At 44.5% G+C, this 21,802-nt stretch overlaps 2 protein-coding genes across 2 annotated transcripts in view; both read right to left on the bottom strand.

Moving 5' to 3' along the window:
- The window catches only part of WDR90 (WD repeat domain 90), a 69,588-nt gene extending 67,162 nt beyond the window's left edge, over positions 1–2,426 (bottom strand). Inside the window, 1 exon segment of the mRNA XM_087728461.1 lies at positions 2,338–2,426. Within this exon segment, the coding sequence (XP_087584587.1) occupies positions 2,338–2,347 (10 nt within the window). The 5' untranslated portion in view covers positions 2,348–2,426.
- A 6,177-nt stretch (positions 2,427–8,603) lies between these two features.
- The window catches only part of SEC14L5 (SEC14 like lipid binding 5), a 69,428-nt gene continuing 56,229 nt past the window's right edge, over positions 8,604–21,802 (bottom strand). The window contains exons 13-17 of the mRNA XM_087728757.1: positions 19,960–20,094; positions 18,486–18,623; positions 14,412–14,657; positions 11,529–11,707; positions 8,604–8,735 (exon numbers count right to left, since the gene is read on the bottom strand). Coding sequence (XP_087584883.1) covers positions 8,630–8,735; positions 11,529–11,707; positions 14,412–14,657; positions 18,486–18,623; positions 19,960–20,094 — 804 coding nt within the window. The 3' untranslated portion in view covers positions 8,604–8,629. The remainder of the gene's footprint in view (positions 8,736–11,528; positions 11,708–14,411; positions 14,658–18,485; positions 18,624–19,959; positions 20,095–21,802) is intronic.

The raw sequence follows: 21,802 nt of genomic DNA, 5'->3' as shown, positions 1-21,802 counted from the left end.
TCTATCTCTTATTTTCTATCTTCTTTATCTATATCTGTCTGTCTGTCTCTATCAGCTCTATCTCTTATCATCTATCTATCTATATCTATCAATCCACCCACCCACCCATCCATCCATCCACACATAGAGATGTGCATATTCAGTATACAGAAATATATGGATATACATACAAATACACACACAGAGAGAAATAGTCCTCAACTTACAACACTTCATTTAGTGACCGTTTCAAGTTACAACAGAACTGGAAAAAAAAGACTTATGACCACTTTTCACAGTTATGACCTCTGCAGCATCCCTTTAATCATGTGATCAAAATTCAGATGCTTGGCAATTGGTTTTTGACTATTTCTGTGTCCCAAGGACATGGGATCTCCTTTTGCGACCTTCTCACAAGAAAAGTCAGTGGGGGAACCAGATTCACTTAAAAGCAGATTCACTTAACAACTATGACAAGAAAGGTCCTAAAATGGGGCAAAACTCACTTAACAAATGTCTCACCTAAGGGATGGACAGACAGACAGATTTGCATTTACACAGAAATATATATACATACAAACACGTATATGCACATATACATAGAAATATATACAGACATACATAGATATGCATGCAGATATATAGCTATAGATACATACACAGACACACACACATACATATACATACATACATACATACATACATATATATATACACACACACACACACACACACACACACACACACACACTCTTACTCTTTAGCTACCAATTGCTGTACCATTCTTCTTTCTATAGTTCTTCTATCATGCAGCAAACACTGCAGACCTCCAATCAGTGTAGTTTACCTTCAGGATTGAAAAGCTGCACCTGGTGAACTTCTGCCTCTTACATAGCATTTCCTCACCACCACTCCCCCAAAGCTGTGCAGTTCAACAATTAGCCTCCTAGAGAGTTGGAGGACAGCTGCACCTGGTGGATTTTTAGCTGTTATTCAGTTGATCAATCTGATCAACTCCAACAGGCAAAGGTTGTATTAACCCATCTAACTATGCTGTTATATTTCACATATTATATTATTATACTGGCTGATAAGCCAGCATTGCCTGGTTATCAGCCACACACACACACACACACAAACTTAAAACCAAAATGCACACTTTCACTGTGAAAAGTACTGTGATTTGATACTATTGACATAATTCATCCCTTTTCATTTCAGTGGCCCAAGCATTCCAGAGTTATGCTGAAACACACACATACAGACACACGCAGAGGTGTTAGGGGTGCCTTACACCAACAATATTTTTCTCCAAAAAGTAAGTCATCTTTGTACCAAGTTTGCTTGAAATTGCTGGAGGCATTCCAGAGTTATGCTGGAACAGATAGACATACATACATCCTTTTTTATATAGAGAAAAAAATGATAGATAGATAGATAGATAGATAGATAGATAGATAGATAGATAGATAGATAGATAGATAGATAGATAGATAGATAGATAGATAGATAGACAGACAGACAGACAGAGACAGACAGACAGAAGAAGAGGAGGAGAAGGAGGAAGAGCAGGAGGTGGTGGAGGAGGAGGAAGGAGGAGGAAGAAGAAGAAGAAGAAGAAGAAGAAGAAGAAGAAGAAGAAGAAGAAGAAGAAGAAGAAGAAGAAGAAGAAGAAGAAGAAGAAGAAGAAGAAGAAGAAGAAGAAGAAGAAGAAGAAGAAGAAGAAGAAGAAGAAGAAGAAGAAGAAGAAGAAGAAGAAGAAGAAGAAGAAGAAGAAGAAGAAGAAGAAGAAGAAGAAGAAGAAGAAGAAGAAGAAGAAGAAGAAGAAGAAATTGCCCCCACAGTAAGAAAAGAATTGTTGGATTTTGCAGCCTCTCCATCTAAGCCAACGGAGCCAGCTATGCAGCCAGCAGGCAGACATCCAACCCATGAAGCGCTCCCTTGGCAAAGACGAAAGGAAGGCTGCACCTAGTGGACTTCTGCCTGTCGCTCCCATGCCTCATTTCCTTTCCCTTCCCACGCAGGACCCCTGAGCCACACAACCCCACGGGCTGCAGCCTGACCCCCCCACCCCAGTGAAGCCCATATAGAGGGGAGGCAAGGAGGCTCGACCTGACGGACTTCTGCCTGTCTCTGACCCACCCCCGACTCTGGGCTCCCGGGCCTTTTTAATGCTCCGCTTTACGACGGCGCCCGTTTTTGACCCGCAGGGACGCATGAGAGCTACACCTGACGAACTTCTGCCTGTCGTGTTTATTTAAATGCAACAAAAACCAACTTTTTGCGGGGAGGAAAGAGCTCCAAATACTACGGAAGGCGCTCTCCTTGCTCTTAAGGCCCCGGACCTCCCCGGCTCACCTTTAGCCATGGTTGCCCGGCTCGTCTCGCTCAGGCTTCCCGCCGCTGCCCTCGAACTGCCCGCCTAGCTACCCACAAACCATAGAGTCGCCTCACCAAAGGGAGGGCGTACTCTCCCAGGGCTAGAGAGGCCGCTCAGGATCATAGAGCTGAGCCTAGAGCGGACACGAGAAGCCTCCATTTCCTGTTTCCGGTCAATAGAATCGCGCTCTCGGAGAAGAGGGAGTGGCTCTCTACATTCCTATCTCTATGGTAGGGGGTTGTCTAATCTTGGCAACTTTAAAACTTGTGGACTTCATCTCCACAAGTCTTAAAGCTGCCAAGATTGGACACCCTTGGTCTATGGGGACGTAGTTTGTTGGCAGCGCCTCTGCTCGCTTTTTTTTTCTTTTCTGCATTTTTGCCACAAAACCAAAAGTCTGTTTATCTAAATCGTGCATTCCTTTTTTAAAAAAAATGTGGCATAAGCATATAAAACCGCTTGCAACGAAAACAACGATGTGCATAAGCGCACCAGCGTGCCTAACGTTCCTGTCCTAATGTCCCTATTTATTTGCACCCATTTTCTGTATTCTTATTCACGTTTATTCTTTTTCCTCTTATTTTGTACATGAGTGCCAAAAACTAAATAAATAAAATAAATTAAAAAATGAAGTGGCAAGCCCAACTACATAAATATAGAGAAGGTCTATTTCTATTTAAAACGTTGGACCACAAAGAGGCTTAATAGGATTTTTTAAAGATATCTTTGAAAAATAGATACATGATACAGATTAACAGACTTGGAAAGGATCTTATAGGTCATCTAGTCCAACCCACCCCCACCCCTGCTCAAGCAGGAGACCCTACACCATTTCTGAGAGATGCCAGTCCAGTCTCTTCTTGAAAGCTTCCAGGGATGAAATTGCCACAACTTCCAAAGGCAACTTCTGTTCCATGGGTTGATTGCTCTGTCAGAAAATTTCTCATTTCCAGGTTGAATTTCTCCTTGGTCAGTTTCCATCCATTGTTCCTTGTCTGGCCTTTGGTGCTTTGGAAAACAGCTTGATCCCCTCCTCTCTGTGGCAGCCCCTCAAATATTGGAAGACCACTATGCTGTCTCCCCTGGTCCTTCTCTTCACTAGACTAGCCAGGCCCAGTTCCTGCAGCCGTTCTCATGTGTTTTAGTCTCTAGTCCCCTAATCCTCCTGGTTGCTCTTCTCTGACCTTTTTCTAGAGTCTCAGCATCTTTTTTATAGTGACCCAAACTGGATGCAGATTCTAGATGTGATCTTACTAGGGCTTTATAGAGTGATATTAGCACCTCCCTTGATCTTGATTGAATCCCTCTGTTAATGCAATTTGGGATTGCGTTGGCTTTTTTGGCTGCCGCTGCACACTGCTGGCTCCTATTTAGCTGTTTGTCCACTAAGACTCCAAGATCCCTGGCACAGTGACTGTTATTAAGCCTGGTTTCACCTAGTCTATATCTGTACTTTTGGTTTTTCTGACCTAAGCATTGACTCCCCCGCCCCCTCCTGATTGTGAAGTCCATCTGGCTTCCCCATTGACTTTGTCAGAAGGTCACAAAAGGAGATATTGCATGCCCTTGTTGGGACACAGCAATGGTCATAAGTATGAGTCAATTGCCAAGGGTCTGAAGGTTGATCAAGTGATCGTGGGGTTGCTGCAAAGGTCGTATCTGTGAAAAATGGTCATAAGTCACTTTTTTCACACAAATACAGAGTGAACACTAACAGAACTGTATTTTATGCTGCAGGAGGAACTACAACATTCCGATTTGCACTGTTATCCAAGAGTTACTCACCCTGCTTTTTACAGTGAGAAGAGCTTTTCCTGAAGGCGAGTATGTGCTTTGTGCAACGGAAAGAAGGAAAAAAAGCAAAAAAAACCATGGAGAATTATAAGTCATTTTATTGACTTTTCAGTTTCTGCTCAAAATTCACACGCCTCCCTCCTGTTGCCTTGAACAAATGATGATGATGATGATGATGTTGTTGTTGTTGTGGTGGTGGTGGTGGTGGTGGTGGTGTTGTCCCACTTGTAATTGGAGCCCTTGCAGCAATACCCAAAGGGCTACCTCGCTATTTGGAAATTTTAAATTTGTCAGACTTGAACATTCTGATTCTACAAAAAACCACCCTACTTGGAACAATTTATATCCTCTGATGTTACCTTAACAGTTCCTAGGTCCTTGGTTAGGACTCGAGCTGTTGAGCTACCAACCAGCCCCAAAAGCTGTGAATCTCACCAAAGATTAACCACCCAATAATAATAATAATAATAATAATAATAATAATAATAATAATAATAATAATAATAATTTCAGTTGACCGAGCTTCATGTTTAATGAATAAAGTATATAATAATAATAATAATAATAATAATAATAATAATAACAACAACAACAACAACAATAATAATAATAAATAGTAACATCTCTGTGATAACATTTTTAACACTATCAATAAACCATCTGCTTATTCCCAGGTCCTTGAGGAAGACTCAATAAGTACAGAAAAATGCCAGTCTTAATATGGATGGCTGTGTGATCAACCATAATAATATTAATAACAATAATATCAACAGGAGCATGTTGTGTGCAATGCTGTACAACCTCCAGCAAAGCAGTCTAGATTCGCGCGGACAGCCTGTTTTTCAGGACAAAGTTAGGCAATTTCTTCTTTAATTCTCTTTGCAGAGGTAACAGCAACAATGGACAGAAGATCCCTGGTTGATTGTCCGCAGGCAGTCCCCAACATACGACCACAACATTTCTGTTGTTAAGCGAGACAGTTGCTAAGCGAGCTTTGCCCCATTGGACGATCAATTCTTTCCTCCGTTGTTAAGTGAAATGCTGCCTTTGAGAAGTTAGCCGCCCGGTCGTTAAGCGAATCTGGCTTCCCCACTGAGGTCGCAAAGGAGCATCGCGTGACCTTGGGGCATGGCAACGGTCGTAAGTATGAGCCAGTTGCCAAGCGTCTGTTAATCACGTGATTATGGGGATGTTTGCAAAGGTTTTAAAGTGTGAACAAATGACCCATAAATCACATTTTTTCACCGCCATTGTCGCTTTGAACAGTCACTAAATGAACCGTTGTAAATCGAGGACTACCAAAGCAGCTTCTGAACATTAATAGAGGCCTGCTAAATCTTGTCCCAATTTGCCTCCCTGCTTATCCCGTCCTTGCAGGAAAGGGGGAAATAAGTTTTGCAAGGAAGCCTCACGGTTCATTCCTAATTAAAAGTTTCTCACCCGTCCATTAAGATTCTTTTTCATTTCTCTGTACAGCAAATTTCAGACATTTCCTTCTGGATAAATCGCATCTTTTAGTGCTTGATGTCCCCATTTGAGGAAAACGAATACTTACAAATAAAAAAAAAGTTTTCCCCACTGTAGGGTTTCTTCATTACAACAGTTCCTCAAAGCCAACGGACTCCTGTTTGCAGTTTGTTTGTTTGTTTTAAAAAACACCCCATAGATTCAAGAGATCAATAGCACTTAGACCTATATACCGCTTCACAGTGCTTTACAGCCCTCTCTAAGCGGCTTTACACAGTCAGCCTCTTGCCCCCAACAATCTGGGTCCTCATTTTATCAACCACAGAAGGATGGAAGGCTGAGTCAACCTTCAGCCTGGTGAGATTCGAACTGCCAAATTTCAGGCAGCCGGCAGTCAGCAGAAGTAGCCTGCAATACTGCACTCTAACCACAGTGCCACTGAGGCTCAGGGATATCAGAAATCTGCCCAATTTCTTCTACGTAATGCAGGCAGGCATCTAAAAATATCTAATTAGAAACTACGCAAACCCCCCACCCCCCACCCCCAAAGTATAAAGCTGAAGTTACCAGAACCCCACTCCATTCTTATTTGGCTAAAAAAACAAAAGGCAAATACTTAAACAAGGAGCCATAATAATCCCCGAATAAATAATCAAGTTGTACCTATAAAATGATACAAATAATTAATTGAAGCCTTAATTCGTCTTTCCATAAATGGGACTTAGGGATTTTTAAGTCCCATACATCTATCTGTATATACTGTTATCTATAGATATATATATAGATATAGATATATATACATATGCACTCAGAAAATGCATGCACACTCACATTCACTCACACACACGCACACACTCTTAAAGTGCCTACCCTAACTTGTGTTAGCTCTGGCTTCCTAAAACAATTGCTTCCTTAACACTTGTGAAAGAGTTTTTGTGCCTTGTAAGAAATGAAATATTGCTTTGCTTAGCCCTTTATATATATAGAGAGAGAGAGAGAAAGAGAGAAAGAGAGACACACACATACACACACAGAGAGAGAGAGAGAGAGAGAGAGAGAGAGAGAGAGAGAGAGAAACAGAGAGAGAGAGAGAGAGAGAGAGAGAATGAGAGAGAAACAAAGAAATAGAGAGACACACAGAGAGAAACAGAGAGAGACAGAGAGACAGACAGATGCAGACAGACAGAGAGACATACTGATAGAGAGAGAGAAAGAGAGAGAGAGAGAAAGAAAGAGAGAAAGAGAGAAAGAGAAAGAGAGAAACACGTTTTCGACCCTGAGCAAACCCATCTGGGCAGAGATCGGCTTCAATTATTGCTCACAGACCTGAGGAAATTAAAAAGGGAAGAGAAAAATCTGCTGCTCCTTTCAAGTTAGTTGTTTCAGTGCACAGTAGGGAAACCAACGAGTATTTCTCAGTTCCAACACATTAGTCCAGAGGTGTCCAATCTTGGCAACTTAAGAGACCCGTGGACTTCAACTGGGTCGTGGAGTTGAAATCCACCAATCTTAAACGTTGCCAAATTGGACACCCCTGTGTTAGACAGTAATATGTAGGTCTCTTAAAATCTCTGAGTTAAGTTTCCTGCTTGAAGTTACCCAGAAGCGCGAATCTATCCGACAGCCCGGTTTTTTTGAATGGTGTGTATGTACACATCAGCAGCTTGCAGCTCAATTCTGCTGTCCAGGCACATTGTTTGCACCTTGCTGGAACACCAATGGCATGCCCGATGCGCAACGAAGCTTGACCAGGGCTGGGAAGGGTTTTGTGTTGTTGGCTTTTGGCTCTAAAAGCCCTAAATAGGTAAGGCAACCTCAGCTAGCTCTATATTTCGGATCGAATGGTGCTGAGTGGGAAAAGCCCTTTAACCCTATGAATGTTGTAAAAATCCATGCAAAAAATGAGTGCTGTTGGTGCTTTAACCGACAGGTTGGCTAATGTACAGCAGGAGAGGGGCAGTCTTCAAGATTTAGAAGCTGTTTCAGTTGGAGGGAGGGGGGAGGGAGGGAGGGAGGGAGGGAGGGAGGAAAAAGAAAGGGAGGGAGGAAGATACAAAGGAAGGAAGGAAGGGAGGGAAAAAATAGAGAGATAGATAGGGAGGGAAGAATGAAGGGAGGAGGCAAAAAGTGAGGGAGGGAGGAGAGCAGAAAAAGGGAGGAAAGGAGAAAGGAGAGGAAAGGAGAGAGGAAAGAGGAAGGGAAGGAGGTAAAAAGCAAGGAAGAAAGGAAGTAAATAAGGAGGGAGGGAGGAGGCAAAAAGTGAGGGAGGGAGGAGAGCAGAAGAAGGGAGGAAAGGAGAAAGGAGAGGAGAGAGGAAAGAGGGAGGGAGGGAGGTAAAAAGCAAGGAAGAAAGGAAGTAAATAAGGAGGGAGGGAGGAGGCAAAAAGGGAGGGAGGGAGGAGAGCAGAAGAAGGGAGGAAAGGAGAAAGGAGAGGAAAGGAGAGAGGAAAGAGGGAGGGAGGGAGACAAAAAGCAAGGAAGAAAGGAAGTAAATAAGGAGGGAGGGAGGGAGGAGGCAAAAAGCGAGGGAGGGAGGAGAGCAGAAGAAGGGAGGAAAGGAGAAAGGAGAGGAGAGAGGAAAGAGGGAGGGAGGTAAAAAGCAAGGAAGAAAGGAAGTAAATAGGGAGGGAGGAGGCAAAAAGCGAGGGAGGGAGGGAGGAGGGCAGAGGAAGGGAGGGAAGGGGAAAGGAGAGGGGAGAGGAAAGAAGGAGCGGGGAAGTAGAGGTAAAAAAGCGAGGAAAGACGGAAATAGGGAGGGAGAGGGGAGGGAGATAAGGAAGGAAGGGAGGGAGGCAAAAAGCGAGAGAGGGAGGGAGAGAGGGCGGAAAGAAAGAGAAGGAGGGATGGAGGAAGAAAGGAAGGGTTGATTTTAAGCTGGTTGACAGCAGCATCCCTGGGGGTCTCATCCTCGACCCTCCCTGCAGGCTGCCTTGAGCCCCCGTGGGTCGCAGCCTCGAAGAAACCATCCTGGTCCAGCCGCCTGGAGCTCAGCGTCTTCCCGAGGCGATGCTATCTGGAGACCAAGGAACTGCTTTGCGATCGATTGGAGGAGGTGGTGGCTCCGCTGAGCTGCGAAAATCCACTCGTGCACGACTCCAGACTCGTCATGGAGCCCCTGGAGGGGGAGAGGAAGAAAGGAAGCCCTCGTTATCTCTGGCCTTTAACGACGTGCTTTGCCCCCCCATCCCCCCCCCGCCTGCCCTGCCCTCGCTTGACTTATCATCTTCTGCTCAGCTGGCAGCCCCACTGTCCAGCGTCCATCCGCAGGGATCTCATTTGTTGCTGGAAGACATCAATTCTGCAAGAGTTGCTCAGAGGGCAGATGGCCAAGAGCAGACAAGTATTGTTCCCTTTCCCCACACACAGACGTACACCTCCCCCTCGGCTCTCCCTGGCATTGTTTTTAGAGCATAGCATAGAGAGGAGCGTTCAGCGGCTGTGATTTGCAAAAACCACAGTGGTTCAGCTGAAGAATCACCGCTGGCCTTTGCAGGAGTTGGTGAAGAGTCCAGGCTCCCCTGAAAGAGGGGAGAGCAAGGCCAAGAACGGGAGGGAGGGGCAGAACACATCCCCTCCCCCTAAGTCAAATGTGTAGAGTTTTTTGCATCTCATTTTTGAATTCATATACAGAAAAGAAAGGAAAAGCCAAAATGTGCAAAAAAAATGGACATAGAAAGAAAGAGCTTCTGATAGAATAGAATAGCAGAGTTGGAAGGGACCTTGGAGGTCTTCTAGTCTGACCCCCTTCGTAGGCAGGAAGCCGTCTACCACTTCAGACAAATGGCTGTCCAACATCTTCTTAAAAACTTCCAGGGTTGGGGCATTCACAACTTCTGGAGGAAAGTTGTTCTACTGGTTAATTGTTCTCACTGTCAGGAAATTTCTCCTCAGTTCTAAGTTGCTTCTTTCTTTGATTAGTTTCCACCCATTGCTTCTTGTCCTACCCTCAAGTGCTTTGGAGAATAGCTTGACTCCCTCTTCTTTGTGGCAGCCGCTGAGATATTGGAAGACTGCTATCCTGTCTCCCCTAGTCCTTCTTTTCATTAAACTAGACATACCCAGTTCCTGCAACCGTTCTTAACAGTTAACCCTAACCCTAACCCTCAGGTGGCTTTGGAGAATAGCCTGACTCCCTCTTCATGCTACACCTACTGGCTCTTGGGCTGAGAAGGAGGGACTAGCCTAAAGTCATCTAGGAGCTTCCATAAATGGCAGAACTGAATACAGCCCTCCCTGCACCTAGTCCAACACTCCCATCATTACACCACCCAAACAGCCACTCATGGAAGGTCCCTCCCAAAAACTATCCCAGAACAAGGCAGGGTAGACCTCTTCCATGGCATTGCCAAGAAAGCAACACAGTTGTGTCCACAGGGTCACAATGCAGTCAAGCTCAACTTCACAGAGCCTTTCCAGATTATAAACACATCTTGAAGTCTGTAGAGATTCATCCAGGTCATGGTTGTCCCCAAGGTGCTTTTTCAGGTGGCAACTGGACTTTCTTGTTTTTTTCTTTCTTTTGAAGACATTTTGCTTCTCATCCAAGAAGCTTCTTCAGCTCTGACAGGAATAGCGGGGTGGGGAGGGAATGGAAGGATTTATATTCCTTGCAGACAGTTGGTCATTTGCGTCCTTTTAGAGGGTCGTTGAAGCACTTGGAGGCTTAATCTGTGTCCTCAGGGTCCCCTGAGTGGGTGCTTCTGATTCCTGCAGTCTGCAATTCTTTCCTCTGGAAATCCATTCCTTCTCCCACACCATCCAAAGGGTGTCCATCCCAAATTGTCTAGCTCAAAGTTTGTAGAGATTCTCAGTCATCCAGGTCAGGATTGTCCCCAAAGGTGCTTTTTTGCTGGAAGCAACTGGGACTTTCTGGTTTTTTCTTCTGAAGATGTTTCTTCAAACACCAGCTGTCTGCAAGGAAATAAATCCTTCTATTCCCCACTATCCCTGTCGGAGCTGAGGAAGCTTCTTGGATGAGAAGCGAAACATCTTTAAAAAAAAAAAAGCAAGAAAGTCGAGTCGCCTCTTGAAAAAAATACCTTTGGGACAACCAGGACCTGGATGACTGAGAATCTCCATACAGACGTCTTGGTGTGTCTTTCTTTCTTTACTATTTTCCCATTTCTTGCACTTTAGAGCTTTCTCTTTGATTTCTTTCCTTTTCTGACTTGACATGAGCGTGCATCCCTTTTGATCTCCCTTTTAAAGAAGCTGTAATAAAAATTGTATCAAGGGCTGGGGGGGGTGGGCGGGGAAGGAACCGAAGGGTGTAGCGAGATCTCCAGCTGAGCATGTCTCGGGGTAAATTTCAAATGAGAGAGAGCCTCTTTTCTTGCAGGATTCCCCATTAAAAGAGCATGGAAATGTTGGTGCAGCTTAGACATCAAATACAGCCATTTTTTGGGCTTCTGAAGCCCTGCTCCCACGTCCCATTTTTGCGAAAAATGGGCATGTTTTTCGCAAAAACGGAGGCATTTTTGCCTTCCCTCAGCCCCCAGTGGCACTATGCAGGCTTCAGCAGGGCTGGGGGCAAGGCAAAAATGATCGTGTTTTTGCAAAAAATGAGCCGTTTTTCACAAAAACAGAGGTTTTTTTTGCCCCCAGCAGCACTCTGCAGGCTTCAGCAGGGCTGGGGACCAAGGCAAAAATGAATATTACAACACAGATGTGTAATATGACTACCTAACCATAACTGTACTCTGACCACACACACTGTTTGATGGAAATGGAATGTTGCATAAATAAAATAAATCAAACATATTTGGGGGGGGAGAAATGTCTCGCTTAACAACAGAAATTTGGGGCTCCCTTCTGGTCGTACATCGAGGGCTTACTGTATTTGTTAAAAAAATAACAAAGGCAGGATGCAAATAAATAAACAGATGCCCCCAATACTTTGGCTATGTACCTGAACTCCTTGGATGCAAGCACCTCATAATAATACAGGATCTTGCATTTGTGGTTAGAGACCTGGAGCGTAGCCAAGACGTCGTCAACCCGAGAGAGGCTGGTCCCCGTGCAGGGAATTGGGCTGTGCATTTTCCACTGGAGGATGTAAAAACCGGGCCAGCGAGTCACGTGGGAACCCTGCAAGCAGAGGCACAAGGAGAGACACAGGCAGGGAAGGATAAATGGGGAGCTTGTTTGTCTTCCCCGAGTTAAGCTTACAAACTCCTCTTTCCTCCTGCTGTGGGGGAGGTAAAGACAAATCCTAAAGGCCAATTCTTGGGGATTCTGTAAAGATCCCTGGGGATTCTACTGAGTGGATCCCCAAATCGTGCTTCTTTACGGAAATGAGCCTTCCTAGCTAGCGTAGGAAGGAGGCCATCCTCTGGAGGGGGTTACAGGAGCTCTAAACCAGGGGAGGGTTCCTGCCAGTTCTAACCTCTTCTATAGAAGAGGTTCCACAAATCTACAGTGCCATTTAGAACCGGTTCCAGCTCCCTCCCCCCACCCGTCCAAACATCATCAAGATGAAGAGCGAGAGGAGGAATTCTGGGAGTTGAAGTCCACAAGTCTTAAAGCTGTCAAGTTTGAACATCCCTGGCTTTTTTTTTCTAAAGGGTTAGGGGTGCAAGGGTCTTGTAACTTGACAGCTTTAACACTTGCACGCTTCAATGCCAGAGTTTCTGAGCCAACATTTTTGTTGCTAAGCAAGAGCGTTGTTAAGTGAGTTTCACCACATTTTACAAGTTGGCCATGCCCACCCAGTCACATGGCCAGCAAACCACTTCTACAAAGCAGGCCACACCTACAGAAGAGGTTCTAAAAAAATTGAACCCCACCACTGCACTAAACCCACCTTTGGTGTGAAGCTCCTTGGATACCTATCTGGGGCTGCGTAATAGCAACCATAGAATGAAAATAGCAAACAAACTTGATTCAGTTTTTTTCATAGATAGTTTTGATTCCCCCGCCCCGCCCATGCCACCTAATAATGGCCCAGGGAATGTTCTATCTCAGGGCTCAACAACCTTAAGCTCTCAAAGAGCCACAAAGGTCCTAACCGGAAGCCCCCCCATTCAATTCCAAACCCAACCAGAAGTCTGATTCCCCCACCAGAGTCTCCCCCTAGCGTAGCGTCCTTTTTCCTCTACCTGTCCTAACCAACAGCCCTATCAACTGTGGAGCTGATCGGCGACAGGGAGACGCAGCAGAGGGATGAAAGAGTCACATGCGGCTCCAGAGCTGCAGGTTGCTGAACCCTGTTCTTATATGCATCTGTCTGTCTCTACCTAGCTAGCTGTCATCTATCATCTATCTATCATTTGTCATATATCATCCACCCATCTATTTGCCTAATAGACTAATCTCCTATCTATCTATCTATCTATCTATCTATCTATCTATCTATCTATCTATCTATCTATCTATCTATCTATCATCTATCTATCTATCTATCTATCTATCTATCTATCTATCTATCTATCTATCTATCTATCTATCTATCTATCTATCTATTTCTTCTATCTATCTATCTATCTATCTATCTATCTATCTATCTATCTATCTATCTATCTATCTATCTATCTATCTCCTACCTCTCTCTCTCTCTCTCTCTCTCTCTCTCTCTCTCTATCTCTATCTCTATCTCTATCTCTATCTCCTATCTCTCTCTCTATCTCTCTCTCATATGGTTTTATGTTTATTGTAACTTTGTTTGTTTTTTCCCTCCCTTTGAGTTGTGAGCCGCCCTGAGTCCCTTTCAGGGAAAAGGGCGGCATACAAATAAAATTAAAATCTAAAATCTAAATCTAAAAAATCTCTCTTTCTCTCTCTCTCTCCCCTACCTACTTACCAATCTTCTATCTATCTATTTGTTCTGACTCCCCCTCTGCTAGGCCACAACATCCATCTATCTATCTATCTATCTATCTATCTATCTATCTATCTATCTATCTATCTATCTATCTATCTATCTATCTATCATCTATCATCTATCATCTATCATCTATCTATCTTCTATCTATCTATCTATCTATCTATCTATCTATCTATCATCTATCATCTATCATCTATCATCTATCTATCTTCTATCTATCTATCTATCTATCTATCTATCTATCTATCATCTATCATCTATCTATCTTCTATCTATCTATCTATCTATCTATCTATCTATCTATCTATCTATCTATCTATCTATCTATCTATCTATCTCCTACCTACCTACCTACCTACCTAGTCCATCTCTCACACCTTTCACATGATATTGATAATTGCTTACTACTGCATTATCTTTTACTCTTTCAACTTGCCCTGCAATCCGTTTCTTAATTAATAAGCTAATTCATATACAATTAGGAGTGCCAAGACACTCTTCGCACTTAGGTACATTACAAATCACAGAGACCCAATCATCTTGATGAACTGGGTGCCGTGGAAAGCTTTCTAACAGTGCAACCAACTGATCAAATGACGCCAAGTCTGAGGAAGAGGAGGAACAGCTGGGTCCAGTGCCTGACAGAGGGCAGAGGAGAGGAGTAGAAACCTATGGGCCGGTCCTTGGGACAGAAGAGCCACTGCTGCTAGCAAAGCCCCTAGCTCTGGGGATAAAAGGCAGAGGGTGGAGATGAATAGATGTGGCAGACAACTATTCATCTCCCTGCCAGATAGACTTGTTAGCCTGCTGTGAGAGAGAAACTTTTTGCCGGGGCTGCTGGCGCTCTTAATAAAGGAAACATTTACTTAATTACAGAGGGTTTGTCATGTTTGGGAGCTGGGTCAGAACAGCTTGCTTTCTCGTCATGATTAGGCCCAGAATGGTTTTGGGGAGGGGGCACAATTTCACCTGGATGCTCTCGCCTTCACGGCAGACCAAGGGAGTCTCCACACGGCTGTAATCCACTCCCAGGATCCAACTCTTGCCGATGAGTTGCACGTTTTCCCCAGACGTCAAAGGGGTTGGCATGGCAGATTCCTTCCGGACGGTCTCGGGGGCTCGTTTGGAATGGAAGAGGCTGAACACCACGTCTCCTTTGAGGATGTCAAAATCCCAAGTGATCACAGATTCCCCTTCCAGGATCTCTACAACGATCTAGATTCGAAGACAGAAAAATCTTATGTCCAGCCAGCTTCTTCAGGGAGGCCTGCTGATAAAAATTAGACCTTCTAAGATCTGGTCAACATGGGATGTGGGGGGGAGGGATGTTTTGCTGCTAAATCTACTTGGTTGGCAGAGGGCTGCAGGAGGCTGTCGTGGCCGAAAAAGGAGGCTATCACGGTTAAAAATGGGGCACAGAGGGGCGCACCACCCATCCACCCCTGCTCTGTTTTTGCTGGCGGAGGGCTAGCAAAACAGACTAGAAATAAAACAAAAGGAGAAATGTTTCCCGTTTTGCACTTGAGCATGCCAAAAAGGACAGGAAAGGAGAAAGAGGGAAGAGAAAGAAAAAGAAAAAGAAGGGAAGATGGGAAGAGAGCAAGATGTCAGGCCTGCAGTCATATTCCTTTGGGGATCTTTGGCCTGCCACATTCTCTCTTATTTTACTATGCTGTTTCATTAGTGGGTAATTGGGAGGGGGAATAGTAAGGAGTAGACTTGTAAAATGTGTTGTTGTCAAAATAAAACATTCCTTTCTAGAAGCCCATGGTCATTCTTTGTCTCCGCACCTCTGCCCCTGACCGGAACTAAATGGGTGGAAATGCCAGCGTGGCAGAGGAAGATTGGACCAAGTGATGGACTTGTGGGTGTGGGGCAAGAGGATGAACTTTCAACTGGGTGGAAAACCCAGGAAGCTTTCAGATTCGGGTTTCCCATAGATGTGCCAACATGTCTCTCTTAATAAATTGGAACTTGGAGGAAAGCTCTGCCTTGGACTCTGATTTAATTCTGGATGATATTTGGAATGCTGACACAAGGAAGGGAAAAGAAGGAAAGAGGGGAAGGAAGAAGGAAGAAGGAAGGAGAACGAGGAGGGAAGGAAAAAGAAGAAGAAAAGGGAAGGAAGGAAGGCTATTATAATGACAGTGAGGGAGGGCTAAAGGAAGTCCTGTCTTAGCACTTGGCCACCTCAGGTGCCCCCTCAACATGAGTGACATTGATCTGGCCATGTCCACTCTGGCCACTTCCCCCCAATCCCTCCCCCCCCCCGAGGTCAAACACAACCGTAATGAAATCGAGTTTGACACTCCTGATCTAGGTTCCTGATGAACTTTTTATTAGGGCTACATGGGCCCTTTCAGACTCTAAAATGATTCTTCAGTGCACCGGTGGAGGTGGAGGTAGGATGCTGGAATATCTAACAGGCACATGTTGACACAGTGGAGAAAACAAGACCAGTTTCAAACAATCATCTCAGTCCAGAGGGTAACCGAGGGGCCATGAGAAACATTCAGAGTAACTCCACCTTAATTAGACAAGGTCTAAGTTGTTCTGAAGTATAGAATTGTCAAGCCATGGTTTCAAGGTTTTCCCAGAAACATCACTTAATGTGGCCCACCAGGGGCCAGCAGAGCTGGCAGCAGACTCAGGCAGCGAGGAGGTTGGGGAGGAACATGGGCCAGTCTTGGATTCTGGGGAAGGCTCTGATGAGGTTTCTGCGTCAAAGGCAGAGAGGGGGCCACGGCCATCCAACAGTTATCAGCTGCCTTAGGAGCTGGAGATCAGTGAGGCAGAAGAACAACTGGAGCCTGTTTCCAATGAGCGTATGTGCAGAGCTGCCAGGAGAAGGGAACAGTTGAAGAACAAGGACTGACTCGGGAGTAAAGGTACAGGTGGACGGTGAATGGCCCCTCCCAGAGGGAATAAAGAGGAGCAAAAGGAGAGTGGAGTTTGCAGGAGACAATTAATTCGCTTAATTCGTGTGAAGATTTGTTTGTGACTCTCAGAGACTCCTTGCCAAGTATTTTCTTCTGTTTAGAAGATATCGGCCTGGCAGCTCTCCAAGCCTGATAAGGTCTGTGGTTGTAAATTCACCCTTGAAAGACGGTTTTCTGGGACTTTGCTGGATGTGAATGAGAGGAATGCAGATTACTTTAATAAAAAGGGATTTTGTCGGGACAAGGAGTCTGCTGCGTGATTTTGGGAAGCCTAGGTCAGACCATCTCTATTGAACAAATCTAAGCACATCTGTTTGCCAATAATACCCACTCCTTGCTAAAATTGAAGTGCAGGAAGTCCTCGACTTACAACCCCAATGAAGCCCAACATTTTTGTCACTAAAAAAGACATTTATTAGGTGCATTTTGCCCCATTTTACATCCTTTCTTGCTACAGCTGTTAAGTGAATCATTGCAGTTGTTACACTAGTAGCAGGGTTGTTAAGTGAATCTGACTTGCACACTGACTCTGCTTGTCAGAAGGCCACAAAAGGTGATCGCGTGACCCCAAGACACTGCAACCGTCATAATTACGAGTCAGATGCCAAACGTCTGTACCTGATCATGACCACAGGAATGGCACAAAAGTCATAAGTATGAAAAAGAGTCATGTCACATTTTTCAGTGTTATCATAACTTTGAACAGCCACTAAACAAACTGTCGTAAATCGAGGATTACCTGTACCCACAAAGAAACCAACTTTTAAATCTTTCCTCTTTCCTGCATGTTGAGCATCTCAAGAAGGCAATGGCCAATGGCTTCAATGACCAATTGGCAAGATTCATTTTTCTTGCCATATACATGTATACATCCGAACTAGACTGTGTTGTTTCTCTCTGTCACATGTGGGTATATACATTATAGCAGTTGAAGGGACAGGACACCAGGAATATGGGGGAACAAAGTTCTTTTTTTTTTTTACAATACAATAGCAGAGTTGGAAGGGACCTTGGAGGTCTTCAAGTCCAACCCCCTGCCTAGGCAGGAAACCCTATACCGTTTTAGACAAATGGCTATCCAACATCTTCTTAAAGACTTCCAGTGTTGGGGCGTTCACAACTTCTGGAGGCAAGCTGTTCCACTGATTAATTGTTCTAACTGTCAGGAAATTTCTCCTCAATTCTAAGTTGATTCTCTCCTTGATTAATTTCCACCCATTGCTTCTTGTTCTGCCCTCAGGTGCCTTGGAGAATAGTTTGACTCCCTCTTCTTTGTGGCAACCCTTGAGATATTGGAAGACTGTTAGTCCTTCTTTTCATTAAACTAGACATACCCAGTTCCTGCTACCGTTCTTCATATGTTTTAGTCTTCAGTCCCCTAATCATCTTTGTTGGTCTTCTCTGCACTCTTTCTAGAGTTTCCACATCTTTTCTACATCGTGGCAACCAAAACTGGATGCAGGATTCCAAGTACGGCCTTACCAAGGCATTATAAAGTGGTATTAACACTTCACGGGATCTTGATTCTATCCCTCTATTTATGTAGCCTAGAACTGGCTTTTTTGGCAGCTGCTGCACATGGCTGGCTCATATTTAAATGGTTGTCCACTAGGACTCCAAGATCCCTCTCACAGTTACTACTATTGAGCAAACTACCACCTATACTGTACCTGTGCATTTTGTTTTTCTTGCCTAAATGTAGAACTTTACTCTTTTCACCACTGAATTTCATTTTATTAGATGGTGCCCAATGTTCTTCTCCATTTCTGTTTCTCCAGGACAGGGGTTGGCAACCTTAAATACTCAAAGAGCCATTCGGATCCATTTCCCACAGAAAAGAAAACACCGGGAGCCACAAAACCTACCGGTTGTCGAAAAGCTCAATAAATCGCATGCTAGCGGATGTCGCACATTGGCAGTTGTGGCACATATTTTGAGCGACAGGGAGCCACAGCAGAGGGATGAAAGAGCCACATGCGTCTCCAGAGCTGCAGGTTGCTGACCCCTGCTCCAGGATCTTAATCAAGTCGTTGCTGGTGGCATGGAAAAGCAGAAATGTATCTACTATTCCTCTCATTAAACAGAAGGTGCTCTTCGGTCTTACCTCCTGGGGGGCCCCTTTGAAAATATTTGCAGAGTGATAGATGGTTTCCGTCCAGAGACGAATATGATCCGCGGTTTCAGACTCTTCGTCTGTTTGATACAAGGATTTGGGGACAAGCCCACCTTCAGGCACGTTACACTGTGGGGGGAAGAAAAATGGATAGTCAGATAAGATGCCTTTGTAAATGCCACCATTCCAAATAGGGAGAGTTCTTGTTTTCCCGGACCTTCGGTCTACAGCTATGAAAGCTTCTTCTGAATTCTCTCTAAACTCAGAAGGAGAGATTTGTTCTTTATCTGACAGATTCTTTTTGGACAGAGACCAAAGGAAGACCAGATCCAGATTAGTACCACCCTGGAGGTTAGTATCACCAGGAATGCAAGAGCATCTCAAGAAGGCAATGGCCAACGGCTTCAACGTCCAACTGGCAAGATTCGTTTTTCTAGCCCTGTACATGTATACATCCGAACTAGACTCTGTTGTTTCGCTTTGTCATATAATATACATTATATACATAATTTATATTTATTTATGTATTTATTTAGCCATGTTTATGTAGTGTACTTTTGAGAGCTGCATGCAACGAAATTTCAGTTTAATGTATGCGGATCAGTGCACATTCAACATGACAATAAAGTTATTATTCTATTCTGTTCTGTTCTGTTCTGTTCTGTTCTATTCTATTCCTGATTCTTTATTCTATTCTATTCCTGATTCTTTATTTTATTCTAATCTATTCCTCATTCTTTATTCTATTCTATTCCTCATTCTTTATTCTATTCTATTCCTCATTCTTTATTCTATTCTATTTTATTCCTGATTCTTTATTCTATTCTAATCTATTCCTCATTCTTTATTCTATTCTATTCCTGATTCTTTATACTATTCTATTCTACTCTACTCTACTCTACTCTATTCTATTCTTATTAGGATTGTTATATATTCATGTTATCAACGATTGGTAAGAAAGTTAACATTCAAAGAAGGTCTAACTAAAGAATATTTGGATCAAAGAGCCGGGGTGGCACAGTGGTAGAATGCAGTACTGCAGGCTACTTCTGCTGACTGCCGGTGGCCTGCAGTTCGATCTCAAAAGGCTCAATGTTGACTCGGCCTTCCATCCTTCTGAGGTCAGTAAAATGAGGACCCAGCTTGTTGGGGGCAATATGCTGATTCCATAAACGTCTTAGACAGGGCTGTAAAGTACTGTAAAGCGGTATATAAATCTAAGTGCTATTACTCTTCCTTTTCTCTCTCTTTCCTCCCTATCTGCCCACAGTCAAGAGTTCGATCCTGACCAGCTCAAGGTTGACTCAGCCTTCCATCCCTCCGAGGTAGGTAAAATGAGGACCCAGATTGTTGGGGGCAAATAGGCTGACTCTGTAAACCACTTAGAGAGGGCTGGAAAGCACTGTGAAGCGGTATATAAGTCAAGGTGCTATTGCTATATGCTACAGACATTATCCAAACATACCACACATTCTCCTCCAAGGAAGTCTGGAATCACGTCTTTTTCCAGATAATCTACAAGTCCTCCAGGACCCTGATAGTTGTTGCCGCTGTATATGAGGAATTTTTGCCTGGTGTTTTCATTGATAAAGGGGCTCACCTAAAATCGATAGGATAAAATGTTGCTGTTTTATCACTTGTCAATAAAATACTTCCCCAAGAGAGCAAAATAAACTCACCCTTTGCTATTTTCACTTGGACCCTAATCTTTGGAGTACAGAAACTGTTTTATTTATTCCAAAGAAATATTTTTGCAGTGTTTCGCACTTCTGCCTTTAACAAAATAAAAAAAGGCATAAAAAGAACTTTTCTTCCCTCGTGGTGCAAATCTTTAAAATGAAGTTTACAATGGAGCCATAACTAAAAGATAAAATTATGCATGAAAGAGCTGTGGTGATCCAGTGGTTAGAATTCAGTATTGCAGGCTAACTCTGCCGACTGCAAAGAATTCGATCCTGACTGGTTCAAGGTTGACTCAGCATTCCATCCTTCCCAAGTCGGTAAAATGGGGACCTAGATTGTTGGGGGGCAAGAAGCTGACTCTGTAAATCGCTTAGAGAGGGCTGTAAAGCACTGTGACGTGGTATATAAGTCTAAGCGCTATTGTTATTGCTAAAACATGTTACAACTGTTCCAGAAACAAATTTGGACTAAGGAGCTCTCCCAGTGATGGCAAAACTTTTTTGCCTCGGGTGCCAAAAGCACAAGCGCTTCCGTTCCCAAACTTCCCGTTTGCACCTTGGGCTGTTTTTCAGGAAAGCCTCCACAGGGCAAAAAACGGCCAGAAACAAAGGCCTAAGGTGTTCTGACCCCCCTCATTCCACACCAAAGCACACTCCGAGCCAGAGATAAATTATGGCATTTAATTAACAAACAAACAGGTCCTTGGCAGCAACCCAGCACAGACAAGCTTGAGCAGCAATAAACACAGATAAGGCTTGGCAGCAATCCAGCCTGCCAAGCTCATACAGAGTTCTCCGACATTCGATTCTGTGTTGACTTCTGCAAAGAGGGGCGTGTGCACAAGTAGCCTTTTTATAGTCTGAAGAGGAGCCTAATGACCACCAGCTGAGTGCAATCACCTCCTGTAATTGCGTAATTGTTCCTGACGCCTAGTAGCTCTTTGATGGCGTGCATCCAGGAACAACTCACTACTGCCTCTGGCTCACTCTCCCGTGTCTCCTCCCCACTGGTCCAAGGCTCAGGTGCCTCCTGGTGGCAAAACAGCCTCTCTGCGCCATGCTCGGAGTCGGAACCCTGTCCAGGGTCCTCCACATCCTCCAGAGCCGACTCAGAGGGCTCCTCGCTGTTGGAGTCTGCTGGCAGCTCCAACGGCACCTGCTGGGCCACAACATAAGGCATGCTCACTGGAGCTGACGGCAATGCCTTGCGTGCCGTAAGAAATGGCTCCGCGTGCCACTTGCCATAGTTTCACCATCATGGAGCTATCCAGTAGCACAGGGGGAGCAATCTCAATTTCACTGAGGGCCCCATCGGGGTTGTGTTTCACCTTGGCCGTGACAGGGAGGCATGGCCAGGGTGGCCGTGGCCAGCTCAATATTTCTCGTGTCAGAGGGCGCCTGTGGTGGCTCGAGTGCTCTGCCAGTGAAACTGGGCTCCCGAGCTTCATTTTCACCTAATAGCCTCCTACAACCCTCTGCCAGTGAAAATGGAGCTTGGGAGGGCTGCCCGCAGTCCTCGTGAACTCCGTTTTCGCTGGCAGGGGCACCGCGATCCTCGCCATTTCCCTGGCGGCCCCACAGGTCAGATCTAAGCACCCCATGGGCCAGATCCGGTCCCCAGGCCTT

This window comes from Thamnophis sirtalis, unplaced genomic scaffold, assembly GCF_051295495.1.
Source record: "Thamnophis sirtalis isolate CommonGarterSnake01/CBP01778 unplaced genomic scaffold, rThaSir2_p1.2 scaffold_14, whole genome shotgun sequence".
NCBI lineage: Eukaryota > Metazoa > Chordata > Lepidosauria > Squamata > Natricidae > Thamnophis > Thamnophis sirtalis.
Note: the sequence above shows the minus strand (reverse complement) of the source record. Positions and strands in the feature narration are given on the sequence as shown.